The 24,477-nt window shown below is 39.0% G+C and overlaps 4 protein-coding genes across 5 annotated transcripts; 2 read left to right on the top strand and 2 right to left on the bottom strand.

Annotated features, from left to right (window-relative positions):
• Positions 1 to 2,496: 2,496 nt before the first annotated feature.
• On the bottom strand, positions 2,497 to 6,342 carry LOC144537134 (uncharacterized). Of its 2 annotated transcripts, none has more exons than XM_078280590.1 (9): positions 6,188 to 6,342; positions 4,816 to 5,013; positions 4,592 to 4,705; positions 4,291 to 4,435; positions 4,073 to 4,186; positions 3,562 to 3,706; positions 3,310 to 3,458; positions 3,064 to 3,200; positions 2,497 to 2,853 (listed from the first exon to the last, which is right to left on the bottom strand). In XM_078280590.1, exons 3-9 carry the CDS (start codon positions 4,689 to 4,691, stop codon positions 2,702 to 2,704), a joined length of 942 nt encoding a protein of 313 aa, XP_078136716.1. In that variant the 5' UTR covers positions 4,692 to 4,705; positions 4,816 to 5,013; positions 6,188 to 6,342; the 3' UTR covers positions 2,497 to 2,701. The 2 variants fall into 2 exon arrangements, with proteins under 2 accessions (XP_078136716.1, XP_078136717.1); XM_078280591.1 differs by having other exon boundaries at positions 4,816 to 4,935.
• A 115-nt stretch (positions 6,343 to 6,457) lies between these two features.
• kpna1 (karyopherin alpha 1 (importin alpha 5)) lies at positions 6,458 to 14,499 on the top strand. The gene is made up of 14 exons (XM_078280273.1): positions 6,458 to 6,540; positions 7,257 to 7,390; positions 7,641 to 7,754; positions 7,866 to 7,965; positions 8,334 to 8,428; positions 8,630 to 8,761; positions 8,952 to 9,040; positions 9,157 to 9,256; positions 9,454 to 9,617; positions 9,828 to 9,906; positions 10,017 to 10,142; positions 10,267 to 10,394; positions 10,988 to 11,163; positions 12,530 to 14,499. Exons 2-14 carry the CDS (start codon positions 7,265 to 7,267, stop codon positions 12,715 to 12,717), a joined length of 1,617 nt encoding a protein of 538 aa, XP_078136399.1. The 5' UTR covers positions 6,458 to 6,540; positions 7,257 to 7,264; the 3' UTR covers positions 12,718 to 14,499.
• Positions 14,500 to 14,768: 269 nt separating this feature from the next.
• Positions 14,769 to 18,235, bottom strand: fam162a (family with sequence similarity 162 member A). Its single transcript, XM_078280275.1, has 5 exons — positions 18,064 to 18,235; positions 17,192 to 17,290; positions 16,485 to 16,596; positions 15,818 to 15,926; positions 14,769 to 15,628 (listed from the first exon to the last, which is right to left on the bottom strand). The coding sequence occupies exons 1-5, from the start codon at positions 18,104 to 18,106 to the stop codon at positions 15,512 to 15,514; spliced, it is 480 nt and encodes a 159-aa protein (XP_078136401.1). The 5' UTR covers positions 18,107 to 18,235; the 3' UTR covers positions 14,769 to 15,511.
• A 758-nt stretch (positions 18,236 to 18,993) lies between these two features.
• Positions 18,994 to 22,693, top strand: mix23 (mitochondrial matrix import factor 23). The gene is made up of 5 exons (XM_078281095.1): positions 18,994 to 19,084; positions 19,778 to 19,903; positions 20,007 to 20,153; positions 22,218 to 22,277; positions 22,372 to 22,693. Exons 1-5 carry the CDS (start codon positions 19,034 to 19,036, stop codon positions 22,420 to 22,422), a joined length of 435 nt encoding a protein of 144 aa, XP_078137221.1. The 5' UTR covers positions 18,994 to 19,033; the 3' UTR covers positions 22,423 to 22,693.
• The last annotated feature ends 1,784 nt before the right edge of the window (positions 22,694 to 24,477 follow it).

The raw sequence follows: 24,477 nt of genomic DNA, 5'->3' as shown, positions 1-24,477 counted from the left end.
GAAAAGATTACTTCGGTACATAGTAGTGTTTTTACTGAATGAGCAAACAGTGTTTTGTTCAAAAATATGTGTCCTTGAAGGAGATATGTAATCCCTTCATACTTTATGACCTGCATTTGAACCTGACCTCTGACCTTGGCAAGTGATAATATCCAATATTTCAGACAATTTCACTAAGTTGTGATGTTCTCACCATTCACCAGCTGTCTTTTTTTTTAAGATTGCCATCATAAAAACCGTAAATTCTGTCATTCTAAGTAAATTATTATCAAAACATTTTTTTTTTCAAGTTTCAAGTTTCAAAACTACTTGTGTAACTTCAGAAAGGTCCACGTGCCACTGCTGCACGTTGAGTTTCCTCCAGGAAAATAAAATGCTGGCAGCAAAACAAAAACAGTGCCCACGTGATGAAGACTTGATAAAGAACCTTTCTTGGCTCTTCTCTTTGTGAGCTGACTCAGTGTGAAGAACAAGAGTAACTGTGCAGAGGACGGGGGACTGCCAATTGTATAAAATAGCTAGTTGTGTAAGAGTGAGGTTTACGACCACTCAAAGCATCACGTGCACCTCTTATCTTATATACATTCTGCCAAAGTGCAGTGAATAATTAAAGACTAACTTCCCCATATAATCCATAATTATGAAATGCATTCATATATCTGACTCCTGAATGAATGACAATGTATAAACTTTGTGTATGCTCATTTTTTATTTAAAAAAATCTACAACTTTGATGACATATTTGTCATATTTGAAAAGTCATGTAAATTGACATTTGAACCCATGATGGGATATGAAAGTATAAAGATCTAGTTTTGTTGTTAGGTGAGATGGGAATATCAAGTTTAAATTGTGTTGGTGTCACGATGAATTAATCTACAGTGGGGCTCGAAAGTTTGGGCACACCAGGTAAAGATTTGTATTAATGTGCATAAAAAAGCCAAGAAAAGATGGAAAAATCTCCAAAAGGCATCAAATGACAGATTAGACATTCTTATAATATGTCAAAAAAAAGTTAGATTTTATTTCCATCATTTACACTTTCAAAATAACAGAAAACAAAAAATGGCGTCTGCAAAAGTTTGGGCACCCTGCAGAGTTAATACCTTGTACTGCCCCCTTTGGCAAGTATCACAGCTTGTAAACGCTTTTTGTAGCCAGCCAAGAGTCTTTCAATTCTTGTTTGAGGTATCTTCGCCCATTCTTCCTTACAAAAGTCTTCCAGTTCTTTGAGATTTCTGGACTGTCTGTCACGCACTGCTCTTTTAAGGTCTAGCCATAGATTTTGAATTATGTTGAGGTCAGGAGACTGTGAAGGCCATGGCAAAACCTTCAGTTTACACCTCTTGATGTAATCCACCGTGGATTTTGAGGTGTGTTTAGGATCATTATCCATTTGTAGAAGCCATCCTCTCTTTAACTTCAGCTTTTTCACAGATGGCATCAAGTTAGCGTCCAAAATTTGCTGAAATTTTATTGAATCCATTTTTCCTTCTACTCGTGAAATGTTCCCTGTGCCATTGGCTGCAATACAACCCCAAAGCATGATTGATCCACCCCCATGCTTAACAGTTGGACAGAGGTTCTTTTCATTAAATTCTGTGCCCTTTCTTCTCCAAACATGCCTTTGCACATTCCGGCCAAAAAGTTCTATTTTAACCTCATCGGTCCACAGAACTTGTTTCCACAATGCATCAGGCTTGTCTATATGTTCATTTGCAAACTTCAAACGCTGATTTTTGTGGTGAGGACGTAGAAGAGGTTTTCTTCTGATGACTCTTCCATGAAGACCATATTTGTTCAAGTATCTCTTTATAGTGGAATGGTGTACCACAACTCCAGTGTCTGCCAGATCTTTCTGGATGGATTGTGCAAACGTGGGTTTTGACTTGCTTTTCTCACAATCCTGTGAGCTGTTCTGTCTGATATTTTTCTTGGTCTTCCAGATCTTGCTTTAACTTCCACTGTTCCTGATGACTGCCATTTCTTAATTACATTCCGAACAGAGGATATTGGCATCTGAAAACGCTTTGCTATCTTCTTATAGCCTTCTCCTGCTTTGTGAACGTCAACTATTTTCAGTTTCAGTTTTCTAGACAACTGCTTAGAAGAACCCATGGTGCTGATTGTTGGGGCAAGGTCAGATGAGTCTGGGCATTTAAAACCTTTGAGATTGACATCACCTGGTCTTGCAGCGGTTCTTATTAAATGATTCTTTATGTTGTCATTACTGCACCTCATAACCTACCAGGGACATTATTGTACAGTTTAATAATTGTAGTAACTTTTTGTATCTCATATATACAAAAAATCATTTTTCAAAAGCATAAAATTGAGGGAAAGACGTATGGAATTTGAACTGTATACAAAATAAAACTCAAAACGCATGAACAAAAACAGATAATAACCCCCATTTGTCATATTTGTATAAAAAAATGTAGGTAAAATAAATAATGAATTTAGCATGTTATTACAACTCAGAGAGCATTTAATGTATTTTCCAGTGAAACAACTTAAATTGGACTTCAGCATCTTATCATTTAATATCACATTTATTATAAGAAGCTTCATCGTGTGGCAGCAGTGTCTCCCTGGCACAAAAGTCATAAATTACAATATATACAGTACAAAGCATTTAGAAATACACGTCATACTGCATCTACACAGAAAGGTTTATCATAAAAATAGTCATTCAACATTGTTACTTAAATATCTTTTTCTGCTTCTCAGCGATCTCCATCGGGGACATGCTCTCTGGGCTGAGATCAACGTAAAATGGCTTTTTGATGTGCTTATAGATGACCAAAAATAGCCGTCCAGCAAAAGTGGCACAGGCTACAGCCAACAGCACAGCTATAGTGGAAAGAAAATATAAGAGGGAGGCATTAGTGTGCATACTATCTGTCCCCTGTAGTGGGGTTTAATACCTGTATGTATGTAACTGCATTATAAAAAAATCAATCATAGTTAATGCAATATTTGTAGAACAGTGAATGTAAAAAGACATGAAACATCCAGCTGATGTAATTCAGATTAAAGATGTTTTTTTTTAAAGTTTCTTACTAGTGAAGATGTTATTGCGAGTAGGATCTGCAGCATTGTTTTTCATGAATGCCCCCGCCACTGCCCAGATCACAACGGGGTAAATGGTGAGAATGTACCTCACGTGTTTGTCGAGGACAAAGTTTTCTAGGAAAAACCTGCAAGAAATACAATACATTTGCTCCCGAAATACTATAGTTTTTTTTTTTAATGAACTTATTAAAGATAACGCAGAAATATCTGCAAAAATATTTCCTTTGCACTTACCACACAAACAACACAACAGTCAAAACAGAGAGTGAGGCGGTGGAAGCGTCCGTCGGGGACATGTTTGTATCATAAGTCAGCACGATGGTCAGGTTAATTAGGGATGCAATGGTTGTCCATGTTGCATATATGGCAACACCATTCTGAACCTGTAATAGAGACAACAGAAAAGACTTAGCTTAGCTGGCACAAATGATGTTGCTAGGAGATAAACAGGTAAACATAAGCTTGCAATAGAGCCGCCATACTAACCAACACATGGTGAAGCCACAGGTCTACTTTGTGGTACTTGTTGAGCCAGGCGCCATAGCTGTGGAGACCATGGCAGGAGAAGAATATCATGACGTAGTTGGTCAAGGCAATTAGGATGAGGAAAGCCAGTGCAGCAGGCATCAACCTGATAGGGATGAAAAATAGAATAATGTATATTTTATTACAATGATACAGAAAATCATTATCCAGTCACATACAACTGTGCTACCCCCCCCATTTTGTATTATATATCTATCTGCTCATAACATAAGAAATTTGCCTCTTAGGGCCTTACAATCTGTACAGCATATGACACTGACTATCTGTAAACCCTTAGTTCAAATAAGGAAAAAAAAAAAAATCCAGAGGCAGAAACATTCAAGTAGCTGTATGTCTGAAATATACAGTATATTCCTTCACTTTGTTACTCAACTTGTCCTCTATACTGTACATTGAAATAAATTGCTAACTGAATCCAGTTGAAGTAAATGAAGAAAATGTCCTATCTTACTTTCTGTCCCACAGGAACAACCATGCAGTATTCAAGCTCAGATTCAAGCACCAAGCCACAAAAAACCCATGTGGCAAAATAGCCGGGCTGCAGTAGACGTAACCATATGCGTTCCTAAAGAAAGAACATCACAGAGAGGTAAATGTTTGCGTCAGCATACCAGATACAATCTAGGAGGCAAAGATTACCATGAAAATTCAATTCCTTCTGGTTCTTACTTCCTAAAGATGCCGGAGAGGACGTAGACCAACACTGAAGCCAGAAAGATGTAAATGATCGACCAAATGGTAAAGGTCCATCCTGCTGGGGTGATCTGGGTTACAAACTCATCTGAAATATTACTGGTGGTCTCCAAAAATGGATCTTTAGGACACAAATTTAAAAAAATACAAATAGATACAGAATTACTTACTGAAAGGTATTTTGACACACTTGAAAGGTCAAAGGCTGCAACATTATTTATACAGTTTTTTATTAAATAACGTAATCTTATATCCCAAATAGAGCATTAAAACTTACATATTCCCAGCCCTGCCAGAGCAGTGAACACCATAGTGATGATGAAGAAAAGCAGTGCCAGCACAATGGCAATCACAAGGCTAATGTTGTGTTTTGCCATCGTGGAAAGGTTATCTAAAAACACAAGTATTATAAATTAAAACACATAAAGTAAACAGGCTTTGGACATACCATGTTGATAATTCATTCTTAAAATTGGTTGAATAAAGAAGCTTTTGACGTACCGTTTAATGTGCTTCTTGAATGAAAGCAGAACAAACAATGCTGTAGCGAAGGGGCTTCTGTTGCATTAAAAAGGCTGGTTGTGTAACACTAAGGCTTTTATGGCCCCTCAGCACGTGTACCTGTTTGAAACTTATATCATCAGTGTTTGCAGACTTTCTCCTTGTGTCCTTTGTTTCCAAATGAGGGACTAAATGTATCTGAATTAAAAAAAGATAAAAATCTGACCTCAGATTTAATTACTTGATGCATAACATTTATAAAAGATGGACTTTGTCTCAGTATTCATGTTTGGTAACAGGTATATTTCACCCAATCAAATCAGTTTGTGGCCCAGCAGATGAGACCAGGTACTCAATGAATCATCGCACCTTTGAAGAACTTAATTTTAAGAGTTTGATGAAATGTTGCCTGCTGGATTGTATTATGGAAGCGTGGCATTTACCACTAAATACTAAATACCACTTTTCACCACTAAATACCAGTATTTAGTGGTGAAAAGTGTTGTATCTAAGTTCCATTTTGAAGTACTTGTACTTTACTTGACTATTTCCATACTTTGAATCCACTACGTCTCAAATGGAAATATTGTATTTTTTACTCTAGTTGCATCACAGATTAGGATTTTTTATTAAAAGACATATGACGACCACATAGAGTAGAATATGTCACATTGTTCTTGTTAAACTAACGTGTAGGTATGATTAAGGTAAAATAGCCACTTCCTGAGCCAGGTACAACATTAAAATGCATTTTACACATTAAAGCATTGATTAATCCAACAATATAAGATCTATGATATAACTCTCAGCAGGGTCATTGTTCTGTTTCCCAGGCTGCCTATTAAGTAGCAGAAGTGTATCACCTTATCAAAGCAGCTGAACTAGATCTGTTTGCTTTTTTATAATTATGAATGAGTACATTACAACAGTACCCTTGTGACTTTGCTTTGCTCTTTTACCATAGCCTATCCCTTTACTATTAAAATGTGTGTAACAATTGTTTTCAACAATATGGATGATTAGGCATGTGATCATGTGACAAAAGAAGAGGATATGATGATTTTTAATTAATATGTTGTCACATTATTGCCTTACTTTCTTTCCTGTTCCTGTTAGTTGTTACGCTATTTTATCACATCTCATCATCATTTGTTGTGAATAGGCTGTTTGTAATTTTTTGATGAAAAAGAGGGAGGTATGAAGAGAATGAGGTTATGATGCTTGTTGTAGCCTATCTGTCTATCGCTTGTGTTCATGTGTTGTTATTTGTTGTCTGTGTAGCTGCACAAACGAGCCATGGAGTGTGTTTGGTCCACTTTAAAACAGTTACAACTTCGACGGACCCATCCAGTTCTCCTTGAAGTTGTCCTACCTTGTTGAATGCTTGGCTCCAGCTATGGTCACCTGCACAGGTCATTTATGTTGCTGCGTGCTGTGCGCACTTCCATTGCGGTTGGACCTTGAAATAAAGTCTGCACCCAGCGCAGTGTTGCAAAACAAATGTGTGTGTGTGTGTGTGTGTGTGTGTGTGTGTGTGTGTGTGTGTGTGTGTGAGCGAGCAGAAGCGTCGCGTGGGTGGGGCGGAGTGTAAATAAAGTGCGGGGGAATTTTGTGGGTGGGGGGCTGCGTTTGATATCACGCATGCGCAGTGTCATACCGGCGACGGCAGTACAAACGGTGGCCTAGCGAATAACAACAAGGGGATTACAGAGCCCAATTTGACAGGTCAGTTAATAATAAGTAACGTTACATGTATTTAGAAGTCTATGTATGATAACGCTTTATAATCAGAAGCTAATTCAATTCCTAATGTCGGCAAAATTTGGAAAACATTGGGCTGTCGCATGAGCTAACGTTACATTTCAGAGCTAACGTTAGCTAATTTAGCTAACAACGGCTATGACATTAGCTAGCTAGCTGACAAAGTGTAGCTAGCCCTCCCGTATACCTGTGCTTCATTAATTAAATATTTGTTTGTGCTTTGCTTATTTGTGAATCGATAAGGGGAAGCAGCACACCGGATACTTATAATGATTTGTTTTGTAAAAGCAGCGGGATATATAATAACGCAGGTAAGACATGAAGCTAACCAGCTAGCTAGCTAGCAGGTATCCTTAGATGTCCCAATTGTGTGAACTGTTTGCTGAGAGGATAATGCACTATTGGCGTTTACATACGGTAGCTTTACATTATTTAGTGATTGTTTTGGTAATCCTTATAATTGACACATGCCGAAAACTGGTAGAGGGTGCCCTACTTACCTCAAACTCTAATATACTTTGGCTAAAGTTGCATACATACATACATGCATTGTTCTACAATTAGTGGTGTGGAATATGCTTATGCCATCTATCAGAAACGTTACAATAGCCAGTTCCAGATTGGGAAGGTAAAACATTTTCTCCAAACCTTCTGTCTACATAATGTATATTTCTCTCTAGGCTGCACAATGAGTCAGGGTAAGGACAATGCACGACTCAAGAGCTACAAGAACAAGTCCCTTAACACAGATGAAATGAGAAGAAGGAGGGAAGAGGAAGGCCTACAGCTTCGCAAGCAGAAGAAGGATGAACAGGTAAACAAAGTGTGGAGGACGTAATTTAGACCTCAGCAGAGGATACGTTTTAAAATGTGTTATTGTGGAGGTAGAATTGGCCTCAGGGTAGATTGCATTTTAACAGCCTTAATGATTACAAAATTTTGTCCTGGCAGTGTTGCTAATGTCAGGGAATAAACTTGAACCCATGCTGTGTTTCTATTGATGTATTGTGAAGAGGAAATATACTTGGACTAACATAATTTATTTAAATATTATTCTATTGCAGCTTTTCAAGAGGAGGAATGTTGCCACAGTGGAGGATGATGGCCTCCCGGAGGACGATGGGATGGCAGATAGTGGCTATCTGGAGTCCCAGGCTAACAACATGGACCCACTCACGGTAAGAAGAGAAATCCTGCTACTCATCTACATGCATTGAATATACGCATGAAGTCGGATGTGAAAGCATTTCATCTGTGTTTTATCAAATCTCCATTTCTTTGCTGTACAGGGTGGGGTGATCTCTGAAGACATGACTCAAATGATCTTCTCCAGTACTCCTGAGCAGCAGCTTATAGGCACTCAACGCTTTAGGAAGCTTCTTTCTAAAGGTAAGAGTGCTGTAGATAGCGGTTATTCCTATAGAAACTTGATTTCAACAAGGGCTGGATGACAATTAAATGCCTTTAGCATAGGAAATTATGCATTATTTTATGCATACAGTATATAAATGGAGTAAATCAGTTTTCTTTAACGAAACTATTTGAGAAACTGCCACTCCAGCTTGTCTTTGGTGCAGCAGTAAGAGACTTATTTTCATCTATAGTAAAATACAGTTTGACTATGAAAGGAACATTTTATATTGTTTTGAATACATGAGTAAATGTTTTAACCTCTTGTTATCAAGATAATGCTATGATAAGTATTACTTTTATTCATTTTTGTCATCTTGTCCACCTTTACTGTATGTCCCACACAGAGCCCAACCCACCCATTGATGAAGTCATTGCCACTCCAGGGGTGGTGGAGCGCTTTGTGGAGTTCCTAAAGAGGAGAGAAAACTGCACATTGCAGGTACATTTCCTCAGTATGTCTTAGTAATGGCACAGGTGTGCACTGAACAGGCGATGCTTAAAGCTGCTTTATTTTCCTTGCATTTTTTTATCTGAACTCTTCTTGCACATTAACTGTTTATATCTAATCTGAGTGATCAATATATAATACATCAATTTCAAATTATTTGTTTATATTAATATATGAAATATATTGTTTCAGTTTGAGGCTGCATGGGTGTTGACCAACATTGCATCAGGTACATCCCATCAGACTCGGGTGGTAATCCAGGCAGGAGCTGTGCCCATTTTCATAGAGATGCTCAGCTCGGATTTCGAAGACGTACAGGAACAGGTAGGGAGGATTCAGACATACCAGTGGTTTAGCCAATTGTCTCCCCACTGACATTCACTTCATCTTTTTATTATGTTGATAAATTGTAACTTTGATGTAAATAAAATAACATATATTTAGTTAACCTGCCGAATATTGTACATTTGAATGTTGTTTATTGACTGCCCTAAATAATTGCTTTGACCATCAGGCAGTGTGGGCCTTGGGAAACATAGCAGGAGATAGCACAGAATGCAGAGACTTTGTCATAGACTGCAACATTCTGCCTTCCCTGGTGCAGTAAGTAGCAACTCCAGTGTCTTATTGTCTTCATCTTAAATCTTATTACATGTAAAAAAAATTAATAAAGAGCAACTTAAATCCTGTATTCTCAGTAAAATATGCTGCTTTTGCAGGTTATTAGCCAAACAGAATCGTCTAACTATGATGAGGAATGCAGTGTGGGCACTCTCAAACCTGTGCAGAGGAAAGAACCCACCTCCAGACTTCACTAAGGTAATTTGCCAAGATAAACATATCACTATGGCAATAGCACACTTCTCAGATTGCTAAAGTACATCATATCTCACTTTTCAAGGACACAAGCTGACACAAATTAAGTTATATATCTAAACTGGAAAACCGTCACTCCCATTGGACTTAACACTAACATGTTGCTCTAACCCTGCCACCATGTCTCTTTTTTTCCCCAGGTGTCTCCGTGTCTCAGTGTGCTGTCTTGGCTGCTGTTCGTCAATGACACAGACATCCTGGCTGATGCATGCTGGGCACTCTCCTACCTATCTGATGGCCCCAATGACAAAATCCAGGCCGTTATTGACTCAGGAGTCTGTCGCAGGCTGGTGGAGTTGCTGATGTAAGAATACACATACTGTATACTAAAATTCTAAAAGATTAGACGCAACTTTGATATTTACTGTTGGAGAAGAGCGATGTTCTTACACAGACAGATACAGAATTTCCCATGTGTACCATTCGACAATCCAGATGTGGGTGTGTCGTGACTGGAGCAAGCTTCGTAAACAACATCTGAGTGATCACACATTACAATTCTGCTTATTTGCAGGCACTCTGATTATAAGGTGGTATCCCCTGCACTGCGAGCTGTTGGAAACATAGTCACTGGAGATGATCTGCAGACACAGGTAATGGCAGCATGTACACACACATACAATTCTACTTCTTTTGGAGAAGGTAATTTAATACTTATAGATGAATATTTCTGACTTTGTGTGTAATTTGTGTGGTTGCCTAGGTGATTTTAAACTGTTCAGCGCTGCAGTCCCTACTTCACCTCCTGAGTAGCCCCAAGGAGTCCATCAAGAAGGAAGCCTGCTGGACAATCTCCAACATCACTGCAGGGAACCGAGCACAAATCCAGGTGTGTGTGTGTGTGTGTGTGTGTGTGTGTGTGTGTGTGTGTGTGTGTGTGTGTGTACAGAATAACTTGAATATTAAGCATTAGCATTTCCTGATCTAATCAAGTCGTTTTTCCCTCTTAATAGATGGTGATAGATGCAGGCCTGCTGCCTCCTCTCATCACTATCCTGCAGGTAGCAGAGTTTCGCACAAGGAAGGAGGCAGCCTGGGCCATAACCAATGCCACCTCAGGAGGCTCTGCAGAGCAAATTAGGTAAGACTGATGCAGTTTAACATACAGTATACAGACAGTTTTATCCAAGTTCTTCCATACAGTGGACTGTGGCTTGTTCCTTGACTAACTCACACCACAGATCAGAAATAATACAGTGTTAGCGTTTGGCTCTTTCACATACGTAGAAGTAATGCTCATAAAAGGTATGTAGTAGTCTGTTCCTTTTTTATTTAGGGCATTGTTTTATAATAAGTCACAGCAAGGGGTTTGTATTTAAAAGTTGAGAAAATCTACAAACAATATCCCAAAAAACTACATATAGCATGCTATGCGAAATGATAGGGGGAAATGGGAACTTGAATAGGAAAATGAACACTTGTATTAATCTTTTAAGGCATTAGGGAGTAGAATGCGGATCGGGCAGCATTTTTCTGTTCGAGCCCAGTCCGCGTCCGACAGAGCAGTAGCCGAACCCGGCCCGAGCCCGACGGACGTTAAGATATTTATGTTAGCTTTTGATGCAGTATGTGTGGTTTACGCATCATGCTTTGTGTCCATTGTTGAGCCAAAGACTTTGAAGTTGTTTTTTGAGAAGTTTGATTCTGTATCTGGGTGTGTACTGCCCCCTGCAGGCACCTTGTGGATCTCGGCTGTATAAAACCTCTGTGTGACCTGCTCACACTTATGGACTCCAAAATAGTTCAGGTGGCTCTAAATGGCCTTGAAAACATCCTGCGACTGGGAGAACTGGAGGCCAAGAGGGGAGGAGGCATCAACCCTTACTGTGCACTCATTGAAGAGGCCTATGGTAAGTGTCCATGCAACTCTGAGCAAAACTATATCAAATCAATCTTTCTGTTAGTGGGCATATCAGAACCAAGGTTATTATAGTTTTGCATTTTTCATTAGTTTTTATTTTTATTTTGTTTTTGACTTTTTGTGTCAAAAACGAAATTCAAATTCAGTTTGGTTTTAATTAGTTTTTAAAGCGGGTTTGCTAGTTTAGTTTTTGAAAATGCTTAGTTTTAGTTTTTATTACTTTTAGTCTTAGTTTTAGTCTTTTTGTAATATGGGTTATTTGTCGGGGGATTCAAAAAGTATTTTGTAATAACTCAACAAAAACATCATACAATTTTAGAAATATGTATTCACAATGTATTGAACAATAACACCAGTACATAAAATGTAGCCTACATATGGTCATACATATGTAAACAGTCTACACAAGACGCCGCATTAAGTGCAAAATGTGTAAGTGACGTGTTCCAGGAAAAAAACTAAATAGCCAACAGACTGTTGTGTAGACATCCCAGTATCAATCCACGCTTCCTCCCGCTTTTGGTGTTCCTGCGTATGTACTAACCAGCAGCTATCGGGTCGCCAGTGAAAGCCTTCCTGTAGTGTTCTCTGTCCTGCTGTTGTCTCTGTCATGCTGCCTGGCCCTGTATCCATACATCCATGCCCGTAACGTTACCGGGGTTAGCTTCTGTTTCAGGGTAAGGGGGCTTTGCTTTCTCCTTAACCTTGTTAAGGTAAGCTAGGTTAGCCTTCTAGCTTGTGTGCGCTTCTCAAATGTACTTTCAAATTCGTGGGATTTTCCCCTGTAATATTTTACCACCTTCCACTGCAAGGCGCTTGCTTTTATCTGACACAGTCATAATCAAACAGGTTCCGCTTTCTTCCAACTTTCGGTACCGCTATGATGCCAGGTGAGGGGCATGGACATGTTGTGTTCAATTTGACGTGGAATGTCGGGATTTCTTTGTTCCCAGTCGGAAACTATACATGTCTACGGGAAATGTCATGGTTCGAAAATATATAACGTTATTTGCTCTATGAAAGACATCAACAAAGACGAAAACTAAGGACATTTACTCTATTATTTTATTTTAGTTAGTTTTGCAAACAAGACATTACAGTTTTGGTTTAGTTATCGTTTTATTGTAATGCCTTGTTTTTGTTTTTATTTCAGTTAACGACACTGTTTTTTCCCACCTAGTTTTCGTTATTTCGTTCGTTTTCGTTAACGATTATAACCTTGATCAGAACATTTAGTTTAGTTAAGTTAGTTTTAATGTATGGAAGATTATATCTTGATGCAGAAAAGTCAATAATCTGAAATGATTTTAATTGCTGGCAGTTAATTAATCCAGCACTACCTCCCTTCCTCTCAGGTCTGGACAAGTTGGAGTTCTTGCAGGGCCACGAGAACCAGGAAATCTACCAGAAGGCCTTCGATCTGATCGAGCGCTACTTCAACACAGAAGACGAGGACCCGTCTCTGGCTCCAGCCGTTGATCTGCAGCAGCAGCAGTTCCTCTTCCAGCAGTGCGAGGCCCCGATGGAAGGCTTCCAGCTATAATGCTTAATCCTCCCTCCCCATGTGCTTCACCTTCATCCTCACCTCTGCTCATTTCTCCCTACTCTCTGCCCACTGCCACGATCAAGGGTTACGAGTAAACTCTCAGCTGCCCTCCTCCTTCCCTTCTCATCGTCAGAGAGTTTGATTTAATCATTATCATGATTATGAAAAATGTAACATTACAGGAGCACGTGTGTGCGTACGTCCAACGTGGGTGAAGTTCTGCAGTCTTGTCAGCCAGTTTGTAAAGGTTTCACTCATCATTCTGCTCTTGCGCTGAGCTCACCTCTGCGCCTGAACCCCACCTACCTGCTCAGGCCCCGGCATCTCCTACTAGCAGATTGTCCCTGTAACACCACCTCTGTTGTACTTTGTGGATTTCCTCAGCTCATCCCAAAAAAAGCACTTCTTGCCGTAGGATTGGCAATCCCTGTCTTCAGTAAGTGGGAGTTTGTAGGACTGCACTGCTTGTCTGATTGAAGCATTAATGACTCACAAGACAGACAAACATGGACGTGATTTTTACCCCCCTTATACACACACACACACACACACACACACAGAAGAATGATCTAACCTAAACACTGGACTGACCATGAGACGTTGACCACTTTTGACTGTGGTCTTCAGACTGAACTGCCCACACTGGGGCCATGTCGCCAGTCCCAACCCCAACCCAAGGACTCTACAGACCTCTACAGAAGGCACTTCAACGACTCAAAAATGGAGGTTGAATTCCATCACCTCCTCTCTGGCCATTGGATAAGTGACCACAGATGGACAAATTAGGAACTTGACTGTGTCGCTGAGGGGTGGAGCTTGTCAGTGACATACCAGGCTGCTCTGCATTCCCTCCTGGATCTCATATCATGCATTCCTTTATATCCGGTAATGGGACTTTCCACCTGCACAGGCTTCATCCTGAAGAGTTTAGACTGCCTGTGGTGTGATGTGAATAACCCCATGGAACCATGGGAATTTGAGTCTTCCCTCGCACTGAGACCATTACACAGACTTGGACGAGACAAAACAGACTATTTAACCCTGGATTCTGTCCAGCAGCAGACCAGCGGGAATTTGTATTATCTTACCATAATTGCATTTCATTTGCAGCACTTTAGTTCAGGACTGATGCCTGCTCTTTGAGAATATACCGTAGTTTTTACGTTAACTATTTAATTGGTTCATGACACGCTTCCTCAGGAAGCGAGGTTTAAAGATGTGTGGTCTGAATCCTCAGTCCCTTTCTGGTATGACAAGGATTACAATGTACTTTACGGTTTTACCCTTCCCACTGAAGATCTTAGCACACTAATTACAACCAGTAGATCATGCTGCCTCAGCAAAGCTAGAAGAACTGTATTGTGACAATGTAAACCAGACTCTCAGAAAATTGTCTGTTTAGCTGTGAGCCGTCGGTTCAGGTAGTATTTTCCAATTTGATCATGCCATATCTACACAACAGCTATTTGGTCTAAAGTTGTTTTTTTTTAAAAACAATGTTTTTTTTTAGTTGGGGTTAGCATCTGCCATGTTGCTGATGGTGCCATAATCCTAATTCTACAGGAATCCTAGATAATTTAAACAAAAATCCAGATAAAAGCTTAAATACTGGTGATCACCTACCTTAGCAAATGTATGTTTACCAAGTTCTCTTAACATTGCTTACTTTTATCAATCTCTGCAAGAGATGACCAGCTCTATATGTTAATTACTGTTTGTTGTATTGAGTTTGTGCAACTGTCCCTCGTTATGCCATTTGCATAAAAGCTGTTTCATGAACCACAGTGTAAGTGAATCAGTTTCATTGTAGTTTATGTACAGGGTGAATCTTTTTGAAAAGCATTTTCCTTGATCAAATTACTGCCATACAGCTAAAGAAATGTACCTGTGGGTAAAGCAGCAACTAATGCTTATATTATCAATTAATCTGCAGAGTGTTTTTTCAACTAATCGTTTGGTCTACAGTGAAAAATAACTTTTATTCAGACCTCTGGCTTAAGAGTTGCAGTTTATATGAAACCAGATCAGGTCATTAAATCAGATGGGAATTCTCAAGAAGCAATACTTTATTGAAGTGATTTTTTTTTTTTTTTATGGTGCTCACTCTATACAAACATGAACAGTCATGAACAAACCTGCCAAATTACATGAATAGCAGGACACAACAGACCATTGTGCAGATGAATCATGTCTCTTTCTTGAAGTTCTCTTAAGAAAACAAACCATTTGAAACTCTTCAGGGCTTTCTTCCTAAGACTGTTGCCTCTGAGGCAAATTTAAAAGACAGGACACAAGGCATTTATGTATGTGTTGAAAGTTTGCTAGATAGAGAACTTAATTGGAGCATTTGTTAAAACTAATTTGTCTGAAAATCATTATTTTGCTGCATAGTAATTATTTTGCGGCAGGAATTCATTATAAAACTCCTAAAAGCTCCATCACATTAAAGTCAGTGTGTTTCCACTCTCCTCTGATACAACCAAATACTGATGACACAATAACTGTTAGGGCTGTTTCCTCAAAAACAGGTTTCAGTTTATAACCTCAATATATTCACTGAAAAGATAAAACCTTACATTAGGTTTCAAAAATTGTTAAATCTATAGTTGTGTGTGGAGGTCAATCTGCAAGCTGCAAAACTAAAGTATTTACTGCTCTATCTGTTGGTTGTTCTCTAGGATGGGAGTGGGGAGCTCTGATGTTATGATATACAGTAAGAAGGGGGACTCTATTGGCCCAATGTTGGAGGGAGGAAGGCGGGGGGGGTTGTGCAGGGACTAGTTGTCTTCCATCACTGAGCCTTCTCAGACAGGGAAATAGCAGCTTCCTTCTCTCTTTGTAGTTCCTCCCTCCATCTAGCTTTCTTCTCCATGTTTTGACCTGTCAGGGACTCATGCCTGCCTGCAGCCTGCGACAAAATCAGACATATTACAGATGAGATCTGAAAAACTTGGAATTTTTTTTGTGTGCAATAAAGGCAAGGACAAAACTGCTCCTTCACATTGTTAACCATTCAACTAAGATTCCCCTCCTTGTAAACAGATACTGGAGAAAAACAATGTCTGCAAACACAATGCAGTCATATAGTGTCACTCACCCGTTTTCCCAGGAACACCATCAACAGACAGGCCGCTATTGTGGTCGCCATCATCACATAGCAGGCTTTCACTCTGACTTTGTTTCTGGCAGCATCAATCATCTCAAACCTGTGGAACACACAGGCAGGTGCACAAACCAATGTCATTGTAGCCAGATATTTGAATGCTTCAAAAAACAATATTGTAATCAAAAACAATGTGGAACGCATCAACAAGCAGGCTCTGTTGATACTTTGTGCTGTTTTTAAGCTCAGCACACAAGTAATGTGCAATGACCATAATGGCAACAATCACCACCAGCTATTTATGCTTCTCTCAGTCTCTTACGTCAACATTAATTAAATTTTTTTTCCCTGTCTTGGTTCATTGTGTATGCAAGAGAACGGAGATCTGCAGTTTGTATGCGTGACAAGGTCTTTTATCACTGAAGAAGATCAGATATGATCTCCACCCTGATTTCAGGAACCACAGTAATTACCTCCAGCCAAAGACAGACGCCTTGTTTGACCTGTAGCCATCTTGGAACATCAGCTACCCACAGCAGCACCACCGCTCATCCAGTTAGTTAGCTCTGTTCTTGTGATGCATCTTAACTAAATCACGCAAAGAGCCAATCAGATGTGATTGTGCTGGGTGGTCTGGCATAAACAGGAAGAGGCTACTTACGACACAAGCTCTGGTATCTGGTCTGCTGTCTTAAAGCGTCCAGACCAGACCAGCATCTTCTTGTCCAGATTTGAGGGTCTGTAGCCTGGGAGTCTGAACGCGGCTCGAGGTACTGTATAAAAGAAAGCACACGTTAGAAAGAACAAACTAAGTTTACATTTACAAATCCACATTTTGAAGAAAGAATTCACAGAGTTCAGTTTCACAAGCCCCATTCATTAGCTCCATCACCCCAGATTGTAACCTCACTTCCTGTGTCCCTCCTCCCTCTGGGACTAAAGAAAACTTTCACACACTTGCTATGATAACAAGTGACCTGTGATGTACAAAATCCTATGACAATCATTATGGGGATGTTTCATATGTCTGTGATATTCTAAGGAATATCACTTTCTTAAAACTTAAAATAGTTACAGCTCATCCCAAATGAAAACCTCTTCTCCATGCTCCTGTAAGATTGGCGATCCCTTTCTCTGATTAAGTGGGAATTTGTAGGACTGAACTGCTTGTCTGATTGAAGCATGTATGACTTACAAGACAAATAAATGATGATGGGAAAACACACACACCATCAGTTTTCATTCATATATATATACACACACACACACACACACACACACATACATAGTATTCTGAATTACAGGTGAACAGAATACATGTGTGGTAGTAAATTAATAAGGATGTCTGCCTATGATCCCAAACTCTACCTTGTGCTGGAGCTGCAGGAGGCTCTGCTTTGGCCTCCTGTGGTTTATTGCACATCCCTCTATGGCTCCATGTTTCAGTGACCTGTCTGCACCTCTGACCTGTTGAGACATTTAAAAAAAAAAATATATATCCCAAAGTTACTTAGGCCTACTGAAGTTGTTTGTTTTGTCAAACAGTCCACAAACTAATGATGATATTCAGTTTATGGTCACATAAGACAAAGAATAGCAGTAAATAATCCCAACTAAGAGGCTGGAACTGCAAAATATTTTGTTTGAGTAAAATTACTTAAATGATTAAGCGATTGTTGATTTATTTTGTGTTCTAATCATTTCAGCTCTAATCATAAAACACTGAACTAATCCATGCCAAAATATCACAACAACTAAACAAAAAAGTGCCCACAAGATACCTCATAATAATAAGGTGTGCTGGCCACTTTCATAATAAAACGGAGGTGTGTCAGGATAACAAAGCCTAGAAATATTGTATAAAAATAATTTTTAAAAGTTTGCTAGGCCAAAGTTTTTTAGTAAGGCTTTTTATATTTTTCGTTAAAGAACCGGTATCGAATTCAAGGTATCGGTACAGGTATCAGTATTGAACATTTTGAATGATACCAAGCCATAGTCCTATTAACACCTTTTATAGCCACGTAAGAATAATTTAATCGAATTATGACGTTTGACATTCAAAGAACGAATAGGAAAAATACCAAATATATAATACAATTACTAAGGTTACAACGATTAAGTTAAGTGGGAGAAAGATACTGACTACTAACGTTACTCCACAGCGTTGTGGAGGTTTGGTAATGCTAAACTAGCCAGATAACAAAAACAACACAGAAATCAAATGTACCGATACGAACCTATAAGGTTGCCAATGGAAATCCGAGATCTGACGAAATTCATGCTCTTTATGTTAAAGTAAATAAGATATAACGTGTCTATCAATCCATTAAACTGCGTAACTCAGTCCCCCGTCAGGTATTGAATGTGAACTAACTGCCCTTTTACCATTTGCCCAACAGGACCCCGTCACATAAGCGTATGAGCCTCTACTGTATGCCTGATCGAAAAATGATACACGTCTTGGCTTGTGTGTCTCATGCGTCTCTGCAGCCGCCATTTTGGGACGGAGTAGGGTTTACGGCTGACCATAAGACTCATAGAAAAAAACAGACTTTTGTGCAATATATGGTTAGGTAATGCTATCTTATGTAAGGACAAGTATTTTTTTTTATTTCAGTTATTAGTAATATATAGAAGTACGATGCAGAAAATTATGTTTGTCATGTAGTTTTACTATTCCTGTGGCAGCTGTACTGCTTTTCCTCGAGACGAGTCAATCACCATAGACCCCCAATGTTAAAACATCCCAACATCCCAACAATTAAGCACGATTACAGCCTAGTACAAAAACGGCTTTGGTCTCTTTAGCTAATTTCATAGCTTTATGACAACTTTACAGAGGTGATTTTTTATATACTGATCACCTGTTTTAAAGCTATAAAGTACACCAGATAATGGATTTTGGTATGAAAACCACCATTTTAATTAAACCAAGTATCATATTATACATAGGCTACATGTCTGACATTTGTAACAAAGCAAATCGGTTAAAAATCCAGCGAGAAATTATGATTTTAATTGTGACTAGATCTGCCTCCAAAGACATAGGAGGCATAGCTACTCCGTCCCAATATGGCGGTCGCGTCGACGTATCGCTCCAGTTAACCGCGATAAATATAATATCATACGTTATGGACCGCAGTGTTTTATTCAGGCACTGTCTTGAACAGCCACTAGCGTTGTGTAGAGAGGACCCTGCAGTCCACCATGGCGGCGCCCGGTGGAACTTTAAACTGTGAGGACTTTTCAATGTTTCAGGTAATTTTAACGAAGGCTTAATCGAGCAGTGCTAACTTGTCACGGATTGGTAGCGATCCGAATCGTAACCGTGTGAAACCGTGTGAAAGTTCACATGTCGTGTTTATTTTCTGTAAACCAGTGGTTGAGTGACTCCTGATACTAATGTTCACACCTTTTGCTCTGTAAGAGTTTTAGGAGCCAGACTGGATCAGCAGGACTGAAAACAGACAGCATATGGTCTGAAAGTCACTGTCACGGGTCTCCAGATAAACATACCCGGCCAGCATGTGATACCTGACCTGTTGAAGTTGTTTAAAGGTCCCATATTATGCTCATTTTCAGGTTCATACTTGTGGCTTGGGTTTCTACAAGAACATGTAGCCTATACACCCTTTAATGTATCATACCTTTTATCATACCTGTATTCACCCTCTGTCTGAAACGCTCTGTTTTAGCACCTGTCTCTCTCCTTAAGCCAGAAAGGTCATCAGTTCCCATTCTGTTTCATTTGTACTGAGCACAAATACAGTATGTGGAGACATGTATGTGTTGGCAGATTTAGTATGTGATTTTTAAGACATCAGGCTATGTTCTGATAACCAGAGATAACTTAGAAAACATGCCATGTATTTTAGCATAACACGTTTTGTGACCTTGCTTTAATGTTGAACTGAGCTGCTGCATATCTTGTTGCCACACTGTGTTTCTCAGGAGGTGCTAAAGTTGATGCGCACCATAGATGACCGCATCGTCCATTCTCTGAACACCACCGTGCCCACAGTCTCCTTCTCAGGGAAAGTGGATGCCACACAAACATGCAAACAACTATATGAATCTGTGAGTGACAGTCATGACTAAAATAACGTGTATCCAAGTTTCCTCCTAGCTTTTTCATAAAATTGCTGAAGCAGTTCTTATAATAATCTCATGCATTCCACAGATGATGGAGGCCCATCTGACCCGAGACAAAGCTATCAAGTCCTGTATAGCCCAAACATCTGAGGTGGTGGGACAGCTGCGTGAAGAGAGAGCAAAAGACAGCGAAAACCTGACACTCCTCAAACAGCTCAGAAAAGAGCAAACCAAAGTAAGTCCTGTTTGTAACACTAGTGGGCTCCAAACACCACTAAGCTGTAGATGCAGACATGTGAAAAGTACTAGAGACCCAGACTTGAGTAAAAGTACAAGTGCTCTATCAAAAAAGTGACTTAAGTAGAAGTTGAAGTGCTCTTTAAGCACCACACTTAAGTGGAAGTACTAAAGTATTCAAAATTTTTTGTACTTAAATATTGCAAGTAGTTTATTTTAAAATGTACTACTCAAGTACTGAAAGTAAAAGTACAAGTATTGTGTTATGTAGTTATTAAAGAAAGCAGTCAAATTATAGTCAATTATATTTGTAACTTACATTGATATGTTTCTTCAAATTCAACAGTGAATTTTTGAAGGCCATTATTTCGCAATCTTTCGGGAAGCAGAGTAGGCACTTCATTTTATATGAATTGTCTTTCACTCCGACAAATGAAAACATGGACTCTAAATAGGGCCAGGGGTGGTCTCCTTCCTCACCCTCACCGCCACGATCACTCGAAGTTAGGGGGTTGACGGTGGCGTTTCTGGTTCTTCCATCTCGAAACAAACTAACAAACTAACAAAGCTCAAGTGTTCTCAATGCAGGCAGGCAGCAGAGAGAAAGGCAGAACGGGGGCACGCACAGTCTTCTTATAAGACAGCTTGATCGCTTGATTCACTCAATGATGAGCCAGCTTCATCAAACCTGGTGACGGAGCCATCTACCGCTCTGGCAGTGATAATGTGGGTTTGGAATGTTTCGTAACATTTTTACAATTGTAACGAGTAATGATGCAGCACATAAAAAATGTATCGGAGTAAAAGTATTACTTACTTACTTATTACTCGGCCTGGTAAAACAGTTGTATAATGTCCTCTGTGGCTTTAGTATATAGGGGGAATTTTCCAAAGATTGAAAAAATAACCCAGATGATGACATAGTGATGTTGTTAGGGTTGTCGCGGATTGGGCATAAAGAACAAATACTTTTTATATATTTTAATAGAAAGCCTGCATTACGATGAGGGGTGGAGTTTAAAAGACGTGGGTATTTAGGAGGAAATGTTATAATACCACGCACAGGCCAACCGCCACAACCGCTATGTTCACACTCCTATTAACTCAGAGTTAAGAGTGTAATTTAAGAGTAAACAAAAGAGGGCGTTTAACGAAAGGATTTAATTGCTCCATCTAAAGAAAGCATCGAGATAAGGACTCGGGCTCCAGGTTGTTTTTTTTTCCTCGTTCCAGTGATTGTCACATCTGGATGATGATGTCTAATGTGCATTAGCATGTTGGATGCGTTTCCATTTCCAGAACCTACGACGGTGGAGCAACGGTGACACACCATCTTCGTCTTATACACAACTCTCTCCCCATTGCTGTTGTAGCTGACCAGGAATCAGCTGATGTGCCAGCTCTGGCGTTTCACACTCGCAACAGTGACTGACTCGCACATAAGTCAGCTTGTTGTGCTAACCTCAGCACCTGTTGCTAACAGCGGCAGCTAAACGTTTACTGGCAGAAGAACTTGCGCTTGTGGTTCCGCATTATGTGCATCAATCTATATTCCATATGTGGATATGCAATAATACAGCACACCACGCTTTTACACCACCCTAAATCACTACAGGGAAAATCCCTTCACTGCGACAGGCCTAGCAGGGAGGAATCTAATGAAAAGTGCTATCAAGATCTCTTATTGGAAATTTAGAATTAAGTATTTTTAGGGTTTGACCTGTAGTAGGGAGTAAAATCAGAATATGTTGGCTTCTGCTGCTTAAATGAGGACCATTTCTTTATTTGTCCCATGCTAATCCACTAACTTATCAAATCACTGGAGTACTTTTAGACATGTGCATCTCAAACCTTGGACATAATCATAAAAATCTGACCCTCTGTCTCATCCATAAAACTATCTTTATAGCTTGATAGTGGATATGTTTTTGTGTGGAATAGATTTATATAAAAAATTGTGTAAGACAGAAATGTATATAATATATATTTATAACAATTCTGTCATCATACTTTGAGTAAAAACAATAAATTAAGTAATGTATTTTTTCTTCCACGTCTCCAGTTAAAGCTTATGCAATCAGAGCTGAATGTTGAAGAGGTCGTCAATGATAGAAGTCTGAAGGTATGCTCACTGTTATTAGTAATGTCCTATAATCACAAAAAAAATGCTCTGTCATTATCCTATATCGTACTTATTCCCGATTTCCTGTGGTCAGGTTTTCAGTGAAAGGTGCAGAATCCACTACATACCCCCGAAGGTGAAGTGAAGACGAAGGTCCAATGAGAGGAGCTGCTTCACTCGAGAGGTTTGAATCCAGACCGGAGCTGAAACTGTGACCTGCTGCGGAGTCTTGACTGCAGGCTACAGACCATCCAGACCACTCAGACCTCTTCTCCAACACACTTGTATTCCATTGTGATTATTGTATTACAATACTATTGTATTACCACAGCTGTAAAACAGTCATCCGTGAGCAGCTTTAATGAGAAACTTTTTTTTTTTTTTTTTTTTTAAAGGAAATTAAATGTTTTCAAGTGTGTTGTCTGTGATTTAAATCATTTAAGTCTTTTGATGAACTTCGTGTTTTCTACATTAAATGCAGTGATACCGTTTTGACTTCTCAGTCTTAAATTCTTGTACGGATTTTAATATTTCAACAAATGTCAAGTGGATTGGACCTTGGACCTTCATGGTTCCCAGATAATGAATCCTAATGACACAATGTGAGCATGTCAGTACAGCCTCACAGAGCTACTAGCAGGCTGTAGACTCTTAATATTGTTAGTCTTCTTTGTTTTTGATTTTGGTTGGATTCTGTATGTTCCCCACTCGTTGATCTGAGAAGAAAGTATGAAATATACTATCCTCATCTAGAGCACCCATCAGGTAATTGACATTAATAAACTGTTTCCTGGTTTGTGTAATCTAGTCTCGCATTGCCAGACCTTCCTCCACAGTGTAATCAGAACTCACAACATGAGAAGGTTAAAAAGCTAAGTCTGTGGTAAGGTGGGTGTAAACTATACAAATTTAATTACCTTTTTCTTTTTTGTTACCATCCCATCCAAGATGACATCTATTTAGATCTCTGACTTCACAAAAGAAAAACAAAATGTATAAGAAACACAAGAAATATAGATTTTAATGTTTTAATCTTTATTATCTCTTAGATGGTAGTGCATTAAACTTGCTGCTTCCCAACACCAAATATCTATATCTGAGTGTTAATACATTTTTTTTTTTTTAAAGAGAAGCAGAGCATTTTAATATTCGACTGCAGCCTGTAGCCTAAGTATTAACTGTTAAGATTCAGTAATACATTTAACAATATTAATGATTATATTATTCAGTGACTGGGGAGAAATTGTGCATAGGCTATATTTATTTAACATTTTCCTAAATTCAACCTGACATTTGGTATCATTAGAAACTTGGGATCTCCACTAGAAGTTGAAATAAAGTTCTGTGGGTTTGTTTGAATAATGTTCAACTACACAGCAGGAGTTTAGTCCACAAGGCAGTAGGGTTGTACCCCCATGTTATCGCACAAAACTATGTAAAATAATATGTCACAGTGGATCTTGTGATTTTCCACACATAGCCATCAATAATCTGGAACAATGTCAACAGTGGCCATTTGTTTTTGGAACTAAATCTAACTAATCAAAAGACAAAAAATACTCCGAACTATACGACCATATAGGTCGTTTAGCGTCTTGTGGGAGGACAGTTGGCTTAAAAAAATACTCTCCCCTTTTTTTAAATACAAATTTTGAAACCCATCTGACCAACATAGAAAACTTAAAACTCAGGAGCTCTAAATTGGCAAAAATTATAAGATTATTTATCCATCCATCCATCCATCTTCGTCCGCTTATCCGGGGTCGGGTCGCGGGGGTAGCAGCTCCAGCAGGCATAAGATTATTTAGACATTTCAAATTGATTTCAACTAGGCTACTTCAGACCTGAAAGTTTTTTAAAGATTTAATTTTTGTTTGTTTATTTTATTTGTTTATCTTTACATTTATTTGATGTAAAATTCCTGCACTGTATTTCTTGACTATATTTCTTGATATAGCAGTGATAACTGTGTACATTGTAATACAGATTTTTACTGTACTGCTCCTGTTTAAACTAAAGCAATAAAAAAAAGAATAAAAAAACTTCTTCACCTTACTTACTGTTTTGCTTACGTCATAATTGCAGAAGGCCACTAGAGGGTGCCGTCACTATACACAGAAATATGAGTCTTATTACTGCTTGAACAAACAACTTATGGGAGTGTTCGTTCTAGAGCCCGAGGATTTTTAAGGCCGATATC

This window comes from Sander vitreus, chromosome 22, assembly GCF_031162955.1.
Source record: "Sander vitreus isolate 19-12246 chromosome 22, sanVit1, whole genome shotgun sequence".
NCBI lineage: Eukaryota > Metazoa > Chordata > Actinopteri > Perciformes > Percidae > Sander > Sander vitreus.
Note: the sequence above shows the minus strand (reverse complement) of the source record. Positions and strands in the feature narration are given on the sequence as shown.